Here is a 16,602-nt window from a genome sequence, read left to right as displayed (position 1 = left end):
AATATACACGCTGCAAAGAAAAACCTGCCTCTGTAACCTCTGCCTTGCTTCATTCAGCCCCAGCCATTTCATCCCTCCAGGAATGTCACCACCCACCCCGTGACAGCAGAGCCACGGGCCCTTGCCCACCTACCTTCCTGCAGCCTGAGCTGGCGCAGCCGGGCTGTCCCCAGCGTGGTGCTGTAGCTCTCCTGACCCGACCGGTTGTTGTAGAGGTAAGGGAGGAAGACCTGCGACATCCAGACCCAGAACTGATCCGACCTGCAACAGGGAAAAGGCGTGAGCGGCAGAGCTCCCGCGGCAGCTCTGCGAGGGCAGTCTCTGCATGTCTCACCCCTGACCATCTGCGGTTCACCTGGAGGGGGGCACTGAGTTTTGGAGAGCTAACCTGGGCTGCTCTCCTGCCGGGTGCCTGGCTAGCAGGCAGAGGCAGCATTTCCATCCACCCCAAGAGCTGGGCTGGGGTCAGGAGAAGGGTTATCGGACATGCAAGACCTAAAGGTGATTGAAGCCACTTGGCACCTGGATGAGGACCAGACCAGTGGGTCTGGGGCAGCGCAGTGGAAAAGGGATGATATTTAGGACCAGATTCTGCTCTGCTCTCCCCCTTTACACCACTTTCACCCCAGAAACTCCACCGAGTTCACTGGAATTGTTCCTGATTCATACTGTGGTGAATCAAAGCTTCTGTGACTTTGCATGGCACGGATAAGCCACGTCTATTTGCACAGAAAAATCAAGGGGTCTGCAGTGAGACGGGTGTGCAAAGACGCCGTTAATCCCAGGCAGCCGTTCCGATGTCAGTCTGGGCCGTCGGAGCTTGCAGTGGTGTGGAAACTCAGCTGGGAAAATTTAATCTAGTTAAACTATACGTGCAGAGCAAGGAAGGGAAGGACTCTGTATTTATACGAGAAGTTATTTTGGGTTCTCGTGACCCTGTTTATGACTAAACCGTACGAGTTGTAAAGTTTGGAGACAGAGCAAACTTCTGTCCTTTTGACCAGATACAGAAAGATAAACATCTGTAATTCACACAGTCCCTTCCCACTGTGGAAATAATTAAAATTCAAAGAAATTAAAGCTCTCAATCCCCGCAGGCCCCTCTGTTCTCCAGGGGAGAAGCAGAACCACAGGGACAAAAAGGGACCTGCTCACTGCCACGCCACGCTCCAGCCTGCTCCCCAACTCCTCGCTGCAGCCCTGCACAGCTTCTCTGATATAAAGCGACATCTCGTTCCTCCCCATCCCCAGGGACTTCGCAGTTACCTCTTGATGCGGAGGAATTCGTTGCTGCCCAACTGCTGCTTGATGGAGCTCTGCAAGAGGAAGGCCCTGCTGTTGCGGGAGGCGTCTCCGTAGTTGGTGAGCAGGATCACCAGCAAGAACATCATGTAGATGAGGAAATTCTGGCAAGCAGAGAGCAGAAAGGGATTGCACCCAAGCACGGGGTGGGGTTGGTTCCCAATCCTGCAGCAAGTCAGTGCTTTCCACTGACTGCTATGCAGCAGGATCAGGACCCAGAGCACGCTTTTCTTTCTTCTTCCGTATGGGAAGCAGCTAAATGAAACCCAAACCACAGGCTCATGACAATATTCTTTGTTCAAAACGGCCAGCCTGGCACCACACACTTCAGTTGATGTGCATTGCACAACCTCGCTGCACGAGCTCCTATACGCTGGCAGCTCAGCTTATACGATAGTTATGGGGGGTTCCATCCTTTAACGGGAAATAACTTGACTCCATTAAAGCAGCGGTGTATTCCCAGCACAAGTGTGGAGGATTGGTACTAAATGACCTACAAAGAGATCAAAACTTCTGCTCCTAGATGGGAAGTTATGTGTTTCACAAGACTCAACTAATGAATCTTCTTGTGCAAGTTGGTGTCTACTCCACACTGCAAACCTTGCCCTAACCTCAAACACCTGAATTACAGTCAAACACACCAGCTGCTCCAAATCCGCCCCCTTACAGTTCTGCTTTCCAGCCACCTCAGATCTCAGAGCTTCACAGAGAAGATGAACGTCACTGCCAGTCTTTTACAGACAGGGAAACTGAGGCAGAAACTGGAGACATGCACCTAGTAGCTCAGGAGATCACAGCTGGATTGGGAGGACCCACACAAGGATGTATCTCAGCTCCCGGAGCCAGCACTCTGCCTCTGCCCTAGGCACCACAGGCATCAGGAGATGTCTTACCTTCAGCATCCTGTGTAGCAGTTTGACCTTCCTGGCCTCTTCCTTGGCCTGGAAAAGGGCAAACCCCTGTGGGGGTCGGACTTTGCTGATCTTCTCAGAAACATGCTCAACAAACGGATGCTCCACTAAGGTATCGTCTTCCTCTGGGTGCAAGCGCTTGGCAACCAGTGAGAAATAGAGGGCTTCCAGCAGAACCTGGGGAGACAAGCAGTGTCGTGAGCCTGCAGAGAGCTGTGCCGCCAGAACCGCCGTGGGCAGCAGCTCCTGTGGGCCTTTCAGCACAGACAGCGAGCAGGGCACAGCTGCCAAGCACTCTCTTGGAGCAGCTAGACGACCTCTAAAACAAATTGCCACCAGCCCTGCCTGTCCTACTGCTGCTCGCGTGCACACCCTTCCCCTCCTGCAGGGACACGCAGATGGGAGAGAGTATTCAATCCACGCAGCGTCCAGTAGGAGTTGATTAGTATCTGGACAAGTTGTTAATTACAGCTAATACATACACATGACACAGCACTGGACACAGATACGTGCTTGTGTACTCATGTTATCCTCACCTTCAGGGGCTCCCAGACCAAGAAGGATGCCAGAAAGCTGAATATCCCTGAGATGAGCCACATGAGGGCGACGCTGGAGGAAAAGCCCACCCCGATCCACACGGAGACGCCCGTGGAGGTGGCGAAGAGGAGGAGACTGATACCATGAGCCAGATAGGAGCACCAGGGTGGCAGCAAGCGCTTCCTGAACGTTTGGTCTGCAACTGGAAGGAGGAGGGAAAAGAAGCGGAAATGTTACCGCAAAAGGTTCCCAACGGGCACAGGAAGGGCTGAGCACACCACTCATCCCAGCAGAGAGCTCGCCACCAGTCCTGGGTGAGTTTGGAGGGATTATCCCAGACGTCTCCCGCTAAGCAGCAGCATGGACAGCACACGAACACAGCCAGCCTCAGAAGAGCAGCCTCCCATTTGCAGACAACAGGGTGGGCAGGAGAAGGAGACGGGATCCTGATTTGGGTAGCAGGATGGGTTCCCTACTTTCTCTCAGAGCCCCAGGACACTGGGCATGCCCAGCCTGGCTGGAGGTGCTGCTGTCAAACCCATGAAAAGCCACACAGATTTGTTGCTCTGGCCGCCCTCAGACTGCCAAGCCACCCTGCCCCGGGGCTCGCTCGGCACAGCTTCTTTCACCCACCCATGCAAATCAATGCCTGCATAAAGATACTACAACCATTCATCAGCCAAGACGAAATGATGGATTTTAACAGACCCGAGGATTGCCGCTGCGTCCAATTTTCCATGCTGCAGCCTGCCCCAGGGAGGCTGTGCCTCGGGAAGCCAAGAGCTCATGCTAAGAGAACTGATGCTGAGCTTCTCCGTAGGGCACCCGGGCATTTATCACCCCCCAGCCCTTGCGGGGCCTGACAGCTTGTTCCCTGCCTTGTGCAAGCCCAGCTGGCCGGCTGTCGCGTTGCATGACCCAGTAGGAAGCATCTCTTCTCTTTGCTTTGTTTGTTGATTTGAACTTTCCTTGGCATTTGACTCCCTTTCCCCTCTGGCTATGTATAGAGACTCTCACTCTCTCACGCTGGATGGATGAAGGGACTGAGGGCTGCAGAGGGCTGCAGAGAGCAGAGTAACTGGGGAAGCAATGAGCAGAGCTTCCCTAGGGTGCACAGTAGGGACTGTCACAGCCCAAGTGGTGGCCCAGGGCTTACTGAGATTCAGGCTCCAAGAGGAGCTGGCAGGAAATAGCAAATATATCCCAAGCAGGGGAGCAGCCTTTCCTAAGGCTCCTTTTCCATTTACCCGCCCGTGCCTCCCAAATGCTGCTGTGTGCGACGGCCCCTCTTCCTGCACATCCCCACCCTCCCCGCCCTGATGCTGGCACAGCCCCGCAGCCCTGGTACCTGTCCACGTCGACTTGGCTGATCTGCTCACTTCCCTGGGAGGAGCTGCCATGCTCTGGCCTTTGTCGTTCAGCTTCTGCATCATGACAGTCTCCACCTTCTCCCCGAACACGCTGGACCTGCCAAGGCAAAGGGGTGATATTGGTGAGCCATGCCACTGCTGGCTCTGCGGTAAGCAGGCTGGCACCGAGGTGGACTGAACTCCAGCGCTAACACCAGTGCAGCAGCCCCAGCCCAGTTAGAAGGGCTTCCTTCCAGAGCAGCAGGCCCAGGCTGCCGAGGCACGCAGACACTCTGCTCTGCATCGCGGGGAGGAGGGCTGAAAGTCTTTCCCCTCCCTTGATCTGCCGCTTTGCACTGGCTACCCAGCGGTGAGCTGCCGGCCCGGCTGGGTGGTGGTCAGGGTCCCAAAGCAGGGTGCTCTGGGCACAATAACACAACAGAGATTCAACCCCCCTTCTCCCTCCCGTCAGTGCCATGAAGCGAACCCATGTCCCGGCACTTTGTCAGCAGTCCACAAAGCTCTGGAGACACATCTTCAGCTGGGGCTTTAAGGGGATATTCCACGTGGCTCCTGGAAGGGCACCAGTGCCCTCCTGGAGCTCTGGCTGCAGGGGCTGCAGGAATCACGGCCAGCAAGAACATAGTGACTTGTGACAAGGCTGCCCCAGGTGTCTGCAATGTCACGGAGCCCAGCTCAGCTCAGCCCTCTGTGGCTGGGTGCCACCAGCCGCTGCGGAGCTGGGTGGGAGGGCAAGGGACAAGGAGGCACTGGCTCGGCTGCCTTGTCTGGGGGAACTCTGCTCCCTGAATACTTACAGGCCTGAGATCAGATCTGTTTCAGCCCTCGTGTATGGCCCTAGGTCCTGGGAGTGGGAGATGCCGCTAGCTCCATCTGCCAGGATCTGCCGGATCAGATCCTCATCTGGGGAAAGAGAGCATGCAAACAGCACTGGCAGGAGCACAGCACACAGCACTGTACCTGGGGTGGTTCTGCACCGCTCGAGCTCAGACACATTTGTGGAGCTGGGGAGGAGGAGGGCCAGGGTGAGGTCCTGCTCCACGGGACAGCCCTCCCCTCCTCCCTGTCTTCTAGCTCCTGTCTGTCCCCAGCTTGGCTATGGAGCCTAGCATGAAACTGCTGGTATAGGAGGCCAAGTTCTTCTCCAGCCATTTACAGAGTTCAGAGACACACTGTGGCCTTGCAAGCAGTGAAGAAGTGCTGGCTGCTTGCAACATTCAGATCCCATGGGAACACATCTCTCCTTGCTCCTGGTCTGCTGGCAGTATGGTGACCATTCACTTCAGACTGATCCACATCAGGATTTCTGCTTTCCCAGACTGAAATCCCCATTAAGAAAATACGACCCTCCTCCTCTGCCCTTCAAATTGAAGCCAGTGGTGATGGTGGCAGGCTCTGCTATCCCGCCTTCTCCAGAGCTGAGCCCAGGCTCCTAAGGACCAGATTGCTCCTCCTGCACTTCCCTGGGACATTCAAACCCTGGCACAGAGCAACACTACTCACACACCCACCTGAGGCAGAGAAATATCGAGGCTGTCCCTGGTGAACGCCAAGCGACAAGCTGTCCTCCTCAGTTGCCAATGGGGCCTCAAGTCCAAGGTGGCGGCTGGCCCGGCCTCTCTTCAGCTTCTGGATGGTGTTGCCCATGATGGAGGGGTCACTGAGGAGGTCTGGCCAGCTGAGCAGGGCCTCGCTGGAGGGCCACCGCACGAGGCTGTGGGAAAACAGAGGAATGGGTGCAGTTAGGTATGTGTGGGGAATGGGAAGCATGAGAAAAGCAACTGTGGTAGTGCACAGGACTGTCTAGAAGGGAACAGCTGTGGGAGCACAACCCCAAAGCAGAAAACTACACTAAAGTCCTACTTGCTCCATCCCCAGAAACCTACTTACCTTTTGGAGTCCTCCAAGAACAGATCTGTTTTGGTTTGCTCAGAGAAGGCCTGTGGAGGAAGCGGAGGCATTTCAGGCACATGACACTGGTTTGTGCCAGGTTAAAACAGTGGGCTGTTAGCAGGGGTCAGTGGAAAGCTGGAGCCTGAGCTGCTATTAGCCCTGGGTCCACACCTCCAGGAGCCTGCTCTCCTCCAGAGATAACACCCAGGCACGCTGGGAAGATCCACGCTCACAGACACAGAGCAGTAGCTGGAGACAGCTTGTGCTCAGTACCTGCGGCTGGCCTGGGCAGAGGTGCAGGTGAGAGATGAAGGGCTGTGGCTCTCCCCCATCACCGGTATTTGCCAGAGGCACTTGAGTGCATCAGTTCTTGCACTGACGGCTGTGGATGGATGCCGTGTCCGTGCAGGGGAGCACACAGACCCGTGCAGCCTGTCCAGCTTTTGGGTGGGAAGCAGGTTACCTCTGCCCGGAGCCCAGGGAAGGTGGGGAAGGAGCTGTCGAGGATTGAGGAGTCCAGGTAGTTGTCGATCTCCAAGGACTGCTGGTCTGAGTGAGTCAGGGTGTGGTTGATGGAGACCTGCAGGAGACAGGAAGGCTTGAGCAGAAAAGGGAGGGATGGAGGTGACAATGTCATGGTGGCTCCGAGCCCTGCTGCTCAGTGGCTCCCATCAGCTCCCTAATCTGCTGGGGAGCTCCACGCTTGTGCAGGCAGGGCCGGGGGATCCCAGACCTGCCCAGCGGGGCTGAGAACAGGCACGTGCACGTCCTCCACTGCCTGCCAGGCACCTTGGGCACTTGTACCCACATGTACCACAGCCCAGTGCCATCTAGGCTGTCCCAGGTACAAGTTCCCAGGAAGCCACATGAGTTTGCAACCTCCTGCAAAGCAGGGAGTGCTTACAGGAACAAGAAATATCCAACACATTTGCTGCTCATCAGTCACTGAGCAGCTGGCTGCAGTACTTAATGGGGCTGCTAATTGTGTCTAACCAGTCATTAAATCCCCAGCTAATCCTTTCACAGCTGCCTAACCACAGCTCTGCTCACACAGCTGAATTTGTACCCAGGGTAGGCGTTCCATTAGCAATGCTCCACTGAGCATCTCTCAAGCTCCTGCCAATGCAGCAAAGAGTCATACCTTTAAATGGCATTTGGGTACCTATCACATATCAAAATCAAGAAGGAGTAAGTGCCTAAACAGCTTTTAAAATCTGCCCTTTTGGTCTCTGTCTGGGCATTGTCAGAATCCAGGCAGTGATCTGTCCCTCTAAGGTCAGGGGCTGCTCCCAGCTCAAGAGGGAGGCAGAGACTTGCTAAGGGCAAGGGTCTGGCCACGGTGCAGGGCAGCACAGAGGCACAACTGGGAAAGTGCAGAGACTAGCTGGAGAAGTGATGTACCACAAAGGGCAGAATCTAGCCTCAGATGAGCCAACCTGGTGGCATCACACCTATATGGGCAGCCTGCAACTACTTCTCATTACCTTGCCACGAGCCATCCGGAAGAGAAATAAAATGACCAGGTAGAGAGGGTAGACCACCACGCTGGACACCAGACCCACGGCCACTGTGTCCACATTAACAGGGATCAGGTTGGAAACGGCCCCATTGCTGGAGAGAATCAAGAGAGATCAGAGACCGGTGTTAGCAGGAGCACTCAGGGTTGCCAGCTAAGCAAGGAGCGAGACAAAATTGCACAACCTGGCATTTCAGATGTGCAGAGAAAGAAATGAGCATGGGCTCTGCTAGCAGATGACACAGCAAAACCAGGCAAGGGGGAAAGCTGATCAGGTTGTCCTTGGTCATCCATCATCCATGCCTTGGTCCCAGACTCTTTGGAATGGGAAGGGCAGACTCAAGGCCACAAGCAAGGCACCTATTCCCAGCAGACGTAAGGTCTGTCCCGCCCTATGTAATGGGAAGCGCAGGAGGGGCCCTGAGGAGGTAAGGGACTGGCCAGAGCACCAAGGGACACAGCGCAGCGCACCTGAGGTGTACGTTCCCCACCACGCCGTACCACACAGCATTGGCACAGAGGAAGAGGAAGATGAGGAGGGAGCAGCAGGTGGCTCTCTGGACACGGGTGAAGCGGCTGCGAGGCGGGCGGTCCCACATGGACAGCCAGACGTGCTTCTCAAAGAAACCTCGCTGCAACTCTGCTATGAAGATCCGGGAGAAGCTCCTCAGCTCCGTCTCACCTGAGCACAAAAAGAGAGAGACTCTCAGGGCCAGCTGCACTGCAGAGGGGACCCGGCTGGGCCCGCCGCGGTCCCTCCTTGCAGACTGATATTCAAGGAAGCATCCACACTGCATCTATATGGTCCCTCCTGCACAGCTGGGTCCTTGCCATGCCTTGTCCTCTAGCACAAAGGACCCAGCAGAGCACTTGGCTGCTCAAGGCATCAATGCAGTGAGGAAGAGCCAGTGTGCAGGCTCTGTGGTCTCTCTGCAGTCTCCTGCTGCGAGCCCTTCCTCAACGCAATGAGAACTGCCATGCTGCTCAGCCATCCCAGCCCCACGCCCCAGGGGCTGAGCACTCACTGGCAGCATAAACCTCCTTCTCCACCATGCCATTGTTCTCTTCACTCTCCACCGACAGCCAGTCATTCACCAGGAAGAAGTAGCTCTTGCTGCTCTGCAGGTCCCGGACTATGACGTGCTGCAGGTACCAAGAGGGGCTGAGTCCTAGAAGTTAAGAGATGAAGAAATGTGTTTCATGGCAGACATTTCCTGCGTGGACCTGCAAAGCCGAGAGGGCAACACAAGAGTCCCTCAGTGGGACAGCAGCGGTTACCCTGTGACTCTATCTTCATCGGTGGGAATTGCACAGTCCCCAGGAGAAAGGCTTGGCATAGCCAGGTCACCTCCTAGGCTGTACGGCCATTTACAGACACTGTCACAGCACGTTGCATCGTCTGTGTACGGGATTACAGCTCACCAGTCTGCAGACTTCCCCATGATGGAGACTCCACGCCCCCCCCCCAGCAATCTTCCCCCAAGCCAGTGGGTCACCATGGTCTCCCATCAGGGTTAGTCCAGACTGAAGGCCCAGGTACCTCTCTCCTGGCCCAGGTACCAGGCAGAGCAGAGCCTGGTTCTGACCTGGGACGTGTGATGGCTGCCTCAGGCCCGCACACCCGCTCACGTCTCACCTTTATTGTCGTGCCAAATGCGGATGCGCCAGATGCTCCCCAGGCTCCGCTCCGTTGCGATCTGAAACACATCGAGGCTGTTGCGGTGGAAGGCGTTTTCTCCATCCAGATGTCTGTGACCACTTTTATTGTCTACACCATACAGGGCGATCCCCACATGGGCCGTGGTACCTGGTAGAGTTAACGGGGCTCAGTTAGGGAAGTCCACCCAAGGTGGAGCCATTCCCCAGCCCTGCCTTCCTGCCAGTGACCTGGTACCAGATGCAGTGGCCCTTCAGAGGGGCCACTTGGAGACTTGGGCCAAAGGAATGTGCTCAACAGCCACCCCACACCCAGGGATAGCGTTACACACAGTCTGGAGGGCAGCTGCTCAGACTGGCCTGGCGCATGGACCTTGGCACGCTCATGGTTTTCCTCTTTGGAGGGGACTGAATCTGACATTCCTTGCCTTGCTAACACCCTAATGGGAGGAGATGTTTATTCTGGATGTTTTTTCCACCAAGCAGTTGAAAAACTTATTTTCTTTGACTTCTCTCTGGTACCAGTTCCCAGATGCTCCTTGGTCCACCTGCTCAACCTGGATGGTCCTTGGGGTGGCTTCAGGAGAAAGCTGCTGCCAGTGAAACCAGTGGTTACACTAAGATCAATGGGAGCATGTTTCTGGCAATAACATGGTGGCACTCCACCTCTGTCCTTCCACATCCCAACTGCCTGGACTTCCAAGTCCAGAGCTTCTGGCAGCTCTAGCTACAAACCCAGCCCCAGATCAGAAAGCCAAGCTTTCTGCCTTCATGCTGCTGGGAAAGATTCAGATGGCTGAACAAAGTGATGGATGCTGGAAGACAGCAAAATGGTCCATCTAAAGGGCCCACAACGCCTGGATGCTTCTGCAGGAGAGGGTCAGAAGTGAGGAACAATCACTGCCTCTTGGCTGTTCCTGCAACCACAGCCCAGTCAGGGAAAGCAGGGTGGGGGTATTTCTGTACTGGGTGGTTCCTTCCAGCAGCAGTTGCTTGTCCCACCAACAGCAAGTGGTGGGCCAGCATGCTCTTCTCCACAGCTCTTGACCTGCTTCATCATCTCACAACAAAAACTGTGAACGCTGTGGGAAGCCCTGAACTGACTGTCTGCTCAGTGCTGCTCCAAACACCAGCTCGGCTCTGGTGAGCTGGGGAACACTTGGTGCACGATGTGCTGAGGTGAGATCTCAGGGGAATTACGCAGATGTCACCCTAGGAATCAAGCACAGGAGTAGACTACGGGCTAACCTGATCCTCTGCCCCAGCCAGTTTTCACCAGGATCTCGTATTTGTACAGCCCGTTCTTCCCGCAGAAGGGAATCACCCCCACTCGGTTAACGTCAATCATGTCCAGCTTGTGCACGATCAGTGCAGCCACTGAGTAGGTCACAAAGCAGACGGCACATGTCAGCAGAACGATGTAGTTGAGACCTGGGCCTGGAGCCTAAAAGAAAAGAAGTACGTTGCAAGGCACTCTCCTTCCCCAGGAGGACCCCCCCAATTCCCCAGGAGTCACGCTGCCTCCTTCCTGGCTATAATCATCATTCACACTCATGATACCACATGCAAATAGAGAGAGCCCTGTCCCTGCACAGACCGTGTGCCCACAGCCCTGCGGAGCGACTGCAGCCGCCGGCTGAAGCTGCTGGAGCAGCTGCTGAGAGCTCTCTGCTCCCACTTACATCACACCGACAGCCAGAAAAAGCCTGAACGCCCCGGGGAGGCAGGGAGCAGCTGGCCGGTGCAAGCTCGCTGGGACAAAACAGTGCTGGGGGACAGCCAGGAGGAGCATTTGGCACCTCACTAAGAGGTGAACATACTGCGAGGTGTCCAGAATAGAGAATAAAGCCATCTGCAAAGGTCTGTTTTTAGCAGCAGCAGCCGGGATTCATGATCAGAGGACGCAGCCCCTCTGTGAGCTGTGCCCATCTGCAGCTCCCAAAGGCTCTCAGGTACTTGTGCTGGTCGGCCAGCTGGGCACAGGTCAGCCGTGACCCAGCTTGAACGTGAAGCTGACGGGAGCCCGAGGCTTTCCTCCAGGTGACAACAATCTGCTCAGCGTGTGGCAATGCTGCACAGCCTCTGCTGTGTTTTACTCACAGGAAAGATGAACTGGACAGAGTTTGGGGGCACAAACAGACTGGCCCCAAAGGCGGTGAGGTGCTGGGTTAAGCACACAGCCTGGTCTGGCCTGGTCTCTTCCAGCGGGATGATGCCTTCTGTCTTCCACCGTTTCTCCTGCTCGCTGAAGTACTGGCAGAGGGAGGTGTACAGCCCCAGAGTCACCTCCACCGGGGACCAGCTGAAATGGTTTGTGATGTTGAAGTAGTATTTCTGGATGGTGTCATCCGTTCTGGAGAAGGGAAAGACAGCAAGGAGACGTTATTAACCTGCCTGCTGAAGGGACACAAACCCCGTTCTGATGGATGTGTGCCCACGGAAAGCACCCTGCTGCAGGGACAGGTAAGCACACAATGAGGAGGAAAAGCCCAGTGAACGTGGTGTAATTTACACTGCCCTTTGGCTGTGCGGAAACTCTGGGGTTCTACACTTCAATTCTTTATCTTTGTATTATTTCAGCACCTGGAGCACTGTGTTGCATATCCTCTTCTCTGTGCTGGCAGCCTTGCACAGCTCTCCCACCCACCCTTCCCTGTGTCCCACTGACCCATACGACACTTCCATAGCAACTCTATTATTCTTGGCTGCAAGCAGATTTGCTCATTAGGAGGATTAATCCCTCTTTGAGCATCCTGTTACCAAAAGCCGTGGAAGCTGTGTTAACTTACACAACAGTGGCTCCACTCTTGCCCCACCTATTCCCAAGCTGCCCATCTTTTCTTCTCAGATAATGCCTAGGAATGGCTCATAAATAACAAGAGGCACTGAACACACACGCTCCCCGGCAAGGCAGTAAGTCAGCAAAAGAATGACTGCTCTGATAAAAAGAAGAGAGCTTTGCTGCAAAACCCAACAGCACAACAGCAGTGCTTAATGAGCCCCGGCACCCTCCAAGCAGCAGGCAAGCCCACGAGGGAACCTGCGTTCTCCTCCAGTCACACGTTGGGAAGATGAGCTCTGAGGACAGAGGTGCTTTTGTGAAGGTTGCACTGCAGTTCAGGAACCAGGCTAACGTGTGGTGCTTTGCTCCAGGAAATGGTTTCATGAGCTGCATGAAGCAACCCCTGAATCTGCAAAGGTCAGTGTGAGTCCCCTGGGGAAAGAGTCCTGGTAAAGATGGGCAGCTCTGGGATCGGTAGCGCACAGAGGATGGAAGTCCGGACAAGCAACAGACAAACAGTCTACAGCAGCTGTTAGACAACTGAGCAGAGAAAAGGGCAGCGGGGGGGAGACTCATCACCAGGACAGGCCCTGGGTAAGGGCCATGATACTCACAGGGAACATGCCTTACAGCTCTAAAAAAGGGAACCCTCCCTCACCTGGATCAGAAAGGCAAATCACAGAGCACTGAGCTGCTTTTGCACCAGCAGCAGCAGATGTCTGGGAAGGAGGGAGTGCCAGGGTAGAAGAGGTGCCAGTGCTGGGGTGTAGGAACGGCAGCTTGCAGCTGCCTGCCCAGGAGAGCCGTCTCCTCCAAGGACAGAGGAGGGCTGTGGACAGCTACAACAGCACCAGCCCTGCAAAGCAGCCTGGCATAAGCCATGGCAAGGCCCTGAGCATTCCTCATGTGCATCCACAGGACAGCCTGGGGCTGACAGGGATTACAAGGGAGGCTTCTCTTACCTGGGTGAGGTGAAGAAGGTGTAGAGCTTGTGGTCACTTCCAGCCAGGGCATCCAGGCTGATTTTCTTAGAGGCACTGCAGTTGTGTTCGTTGGGCTCTGGTTCGTGATGGAGATAAGCCATGATGAATGGCTCAGGCTCGCTTGCAATGTAGTGATCTGCGTGGGAAGGGAGAGAAAAACCAGAAAGTACTTTAGAAACACCAGGGAGAGATCGACCGCAAGCCTGCTGCCAGCAGTGGATGTTCAGGGAGGAGTATCAGGAACCCAGAAAGTCAGGAAAGATGCTTTTCCAGATTGCACTCTCTCAGTCTGCAGTTCAGAGGATCCCTGAGCAAGAGACTCTGGATACCACTGTACCTGACCAAGAGAGAGACAGGACAAACTCCCGCCAGTGCTAATGTGGCTCAACAGAAGGGCTGGAAAAAGCAAAAGGCTTCTCAGTGCCAGAATCCACCAGCAAGGATTACACTGGGGACTGGATAATGCCCGTTACAGCCGGAACCTCAACCATGCTGTGTGGAACTTGCTGGCTACACCTGACATCCCCTCCCACACCAGTTATCTCTTGACACAGCTCTCCTTTGCTGCAACACCCAGCCCTCCTCTCCCACGGCAAGAAACAGCAAAGAGCACAAAGAGTTGGATCTGTCTGCGCTACCATTCAAGACTCTGTAAGTGAGCTGGAAGTGCAGTCCGGCTTCTCTGTTGTTGCTCTCCATAGTCACAATTAGGTTCACAGACGTTCTTGCCTCGATGACTTCAGTGCCAGCAGAGAGATTGTCAGCATCTGTGTTGTTTGACACCATTACGGTGATGGCTTTCTCTGAGTCCAGGCTCCCAATGGGGATCTGCACCCCGTTGTGTGTCTGAAACTCCATGGAGGCGACCTTTGTGGACACGGTGTAGTTGCTGATGTAACCAAAAGGGAAAGGATTGGAGTCCACTTGGAACATGACTTGAATGACATCCGTCAGGTTGGAAAGGGTGGTGTTGAAAGCCTGGGGGATGGAGAACTGGCAGTTTGGTGTGTTTTCGTAGCAAAGCAAGTTAAAGGGATCAGACCGCTTGCCTGTGGCCTTAATTTCTCCTCCCACCAGCTCAAGGGGCTCTTCATTCAGCACTCGAGACTTCATGAGGATGCGCATCAGGCTGGAAGACAGGTTGTAGGCTTTGGGAGCTAGCAGCAAATTGTGGGAATCAGAAAGCAGTTCCTGGGGCTTGGATTCTTGTGAAACCGTATTGACAAGGTGAATTAGGTCACCTGCCAGAAGAGAAATAAAGGTGCAAACAGAGGAAGTGGTAAATAGCCTAGATAACTGCTACAGTCTAGATAACATCTGACACTTTCCCAAAACAATCAGACAAGTCTTTCCTTACTGTCTTCTCCCTGTAACTCTACACTGTGCACATGACCTTCCGCACTGGAAGTGTTCAGTAGCCCATAGCTAAAAATAGAGCTGTCAGCAATTCCTGCAGGCTCTCGGCTAATCTACAAAGTTTGGTGGTGAACACTTAACCACAACAGGCGTTATTTTCCTCCTCTGAAGTGACTAGAATGGCAGACTGGGAAACAGGGAAAGAATGGATAAAGCAAACATATGTTACTAAGTTTTTGCACTATGAAGTGCAGAACACTCAGAAATACATAACGAGGTGGGCAAAGAAGGTGCCTCTGCTTCCTCCCAGGGTAACCAGGTGGGAATTTCTGCAGTGTTCATGGGTGCCCCAGTGAAGTTTGGCAAGCTCCTCAGATTGCAACCAGGAAGGCAAGCATCTGGAAGCCATAGCTGTTACTCATTATTTACTAAAAAGCCTATTCCCTGAACTGAGTTTAATAACAACTGTCATATTTAAATGTCCTCAGAGACAGCTGCCAAAGCCAGGACAACCCTGGGAAAAGTGCAGGGAGAAGAAAGTACTGGGGTGCCAGACTCCAAATGTTAGATGCAATCTCCCTAGAAGCTTGAAAAGCCATGAGCCAAATCCCCAGCGGTACAGGAGAAAGCCTGCAAAGCTTCCCTCAGCCTACTTCTGCCCAGCACCCTGCACAGGGAGACCTGTGCCCTCAGCAGCACCCACTCAAATGTCACCTGTTCCCGCAGGAACAAAACTGACCTGTGATGTTGAGGATGTTGTCGGCGATACCAGTCGGTGTCACGGTGCCCTGGGTCATTTCCCCTTGCAGAATGGTCATCATGGTCTCCAGCTTGTTCAAGGTCCTTGTCAGGCATGACTTGCAAACCAGTTCCTTGCTCACCACCTGCAAAGGGAACCACAGTTTGATTCAGTAGAAACACCCCCAGGGAAAGACGGAGGCAGCTGTAGGCAAGTTCAGTTGGCTCAGTCCCGCAAAGACCTGAGCACGTTTGTTCAAACACCGTTTGCACTCTGAAAGTCACCCCTGGTCCTTCCAGCCCCAGGGAGGTGACTGCAGAGACCATGGCTGCTCTGCTCACACTGAGAGATGCCAAGAAGTTGGTGGTGCCTCCGAGACTCCTGCATCCACCTCCCTTCACGTTACAATCTGCCAGCGTACAGGCAGGCATGCCGGGAGTCTGATGGAGGATGCATTAGGGTTGGAAAGAGCAATAAAGGGCAGCATATTCACGTTCCCTGGCGTTCACTTGTAAGGACCAAGCACGTCTCCGGCTGTTGCATTTCATGAGCAGGGGGCCACACGCTATTCCTGCAGAAATCAACCAGAAGGAGCTGGATAGGATTCCTCCATCCACTCCACTATCTTCAGTGGAAGCAAGATCTAGCCCTAACTGAATCCATTTCGGTGTCCAAATACTGATGAAAGCTGAGGGAGGGATCCTGCCACTCGGGCATGATGGATGTCCCTCCCTCTGCTCCCAGATGTGTCCAAGAAACAGAATGTTCTAGCCATGGCCTGGAGCTCCCCGCGCTCTCGAGGGCTGGATGGGAGGGACTGAGGCAACACATGGAAGCTGTTACCACAACCCCGTTCCTAGCTCTTTTCTTTTAATCATCATAGGATTCAGACGTGATTCACCATATGTTTTGGTGAAGAATCAAAACAGCATCTGCAGGTCTAGAATTCCCCCTTTTCTGCTTTTACTTGTACGCAAGGAGAAGCGAGGACATACTGTGTAAATCGGAGTCCAGAAGGCACAGTCAGGTACCAAGGAGGTGGGGAAGAAAAAGGGTTATGGGGAGGAACCACCCAGGGGGAGCTACTGCTTAGGAAGGAGAATCGACTAAGAAGACTCAGATTCTTTTTTTCCCCTCCAGGAGAAATTACTTCAGATTTTTCCTCTCCCCTGTAGGTAAAATCAATAAAGTATCAGATTGAGTGATTGACACTTCTACAGGAAAGGAAATGTGTGAACTCCGCGCTAGTCTCAACCACTTGGGAAATTCTAGATTACTGTTTTTCTAAGCTTTTCATTCCAATCCAGAGCACAAACTAATCCTGGAACGTCAGCTTTTCCCATGGAACAAAATTTCTATTTCTAGACTTAAGCTTCCGCAGCGAGATCAAGTCGCAAGGCAAGAGCACATGGGAGAGACAGAAACAAACCAATCCGGCATCAGAACAGGATATGCCGAACCCCAAATCCCTGAACAAAGATGAACAGAAAGAAGTGATTTTTGAGGTTTACAGACTTTGAAGCAGAGAAAGGAGCAGCAGAATAGGGCTCTGTGGGT

At 53.9% G+C, this 16,602-nt stretch overlaps 1 protein-coding gene across 3 annotated transcripts in view; it reads right to left on the bottom strand.

Annotated features, from left to right (window-relative positions):
- PKD1 (polycystin 1, transient receptor potential channel interacting) overlaps positions 1-16,602 on the bottom strand; it is a 100,789-nt gene that overhangs the window by 9,325 nt on the left and 74,862 nt on the right. For all 3 annotated transcript variants that reach the window (XM_072878692.1, XM_072878693.1, XM_072878694.1), the window contains exons 22-39: positions 15,046-15,190; positions 13,589-14,191; positions 12,930-13,086; positions 11,286-11,538; positions 10,434-10,629; positions 9,166-9,336; positions 8,555-8,698; positions 8,001-8,211; positions 7,498-7,624; positions 6,477-6,593; positions 6,011-6,060; positions 5,632-5,834; positions 4,918-5,023; positions 4,099-4,217; positions 2,750-2,952; positions 2,196-2,390; positions 1,267-1,406; positions 134-261 (exon numbers count right to left, since the gene is read on the bottom strand). In XM_072878692.1, coding sequence (XP_072734793.1) covers positions 134-261; positions 1,267-1,406; positions 2,196-2,390; positions 2,750-2,952; positions 4,099-4,217; positions 4,918-5,023; positions 5,632-5,834; positions 6,011-6,060; positions 6,477-6,593; positions 7,498-7,624; positions 8,001-8,211; positions 8,555-8,698; positions 9,166-9,336; positions 10,434-10,629; positions 11,286-11,538; positions 12,930-13,086; positions 13,589-14,191; positions 15,046-15,190 — 3,268 coding nt within the window. The remainder of the gene's footprint in view (positions 1-133; positions 262-1,266; positions 1,407-2,195; positions 2,391-2,749; positions 2,953-4,098; positions 4,218-4,917; positions 5,024-5,631; positions 5,835-6,010; positions 6,061-6,476; positions 6,594-7,497; positions 7,625-8,000; positions 8,212-8,554; positions 8,699-9,165; positions 9,337-10,433; positions 10,630-11,285; positions 11,539-12,929; positions 13,087-13,588; positions 14,192-15,045; positions 15,191-16,602) is intronic.

Source organism: Ciconia boyciana, chromosome 13 (genome assembly GCF_034638445.1).
Source record: "Ciconia boyciana chromosome 13, ASM3463844v1, whole genome shotgun sequence".
NCBI lineage: Eukaryota > Metazoa > Chordata > Aves > Ciconiiformes > Ciconiidae > Ciconia > Ciconia boyciana.
This window is presented reverse-complemented; position numbering and strand designations above follow the sequence as displayed.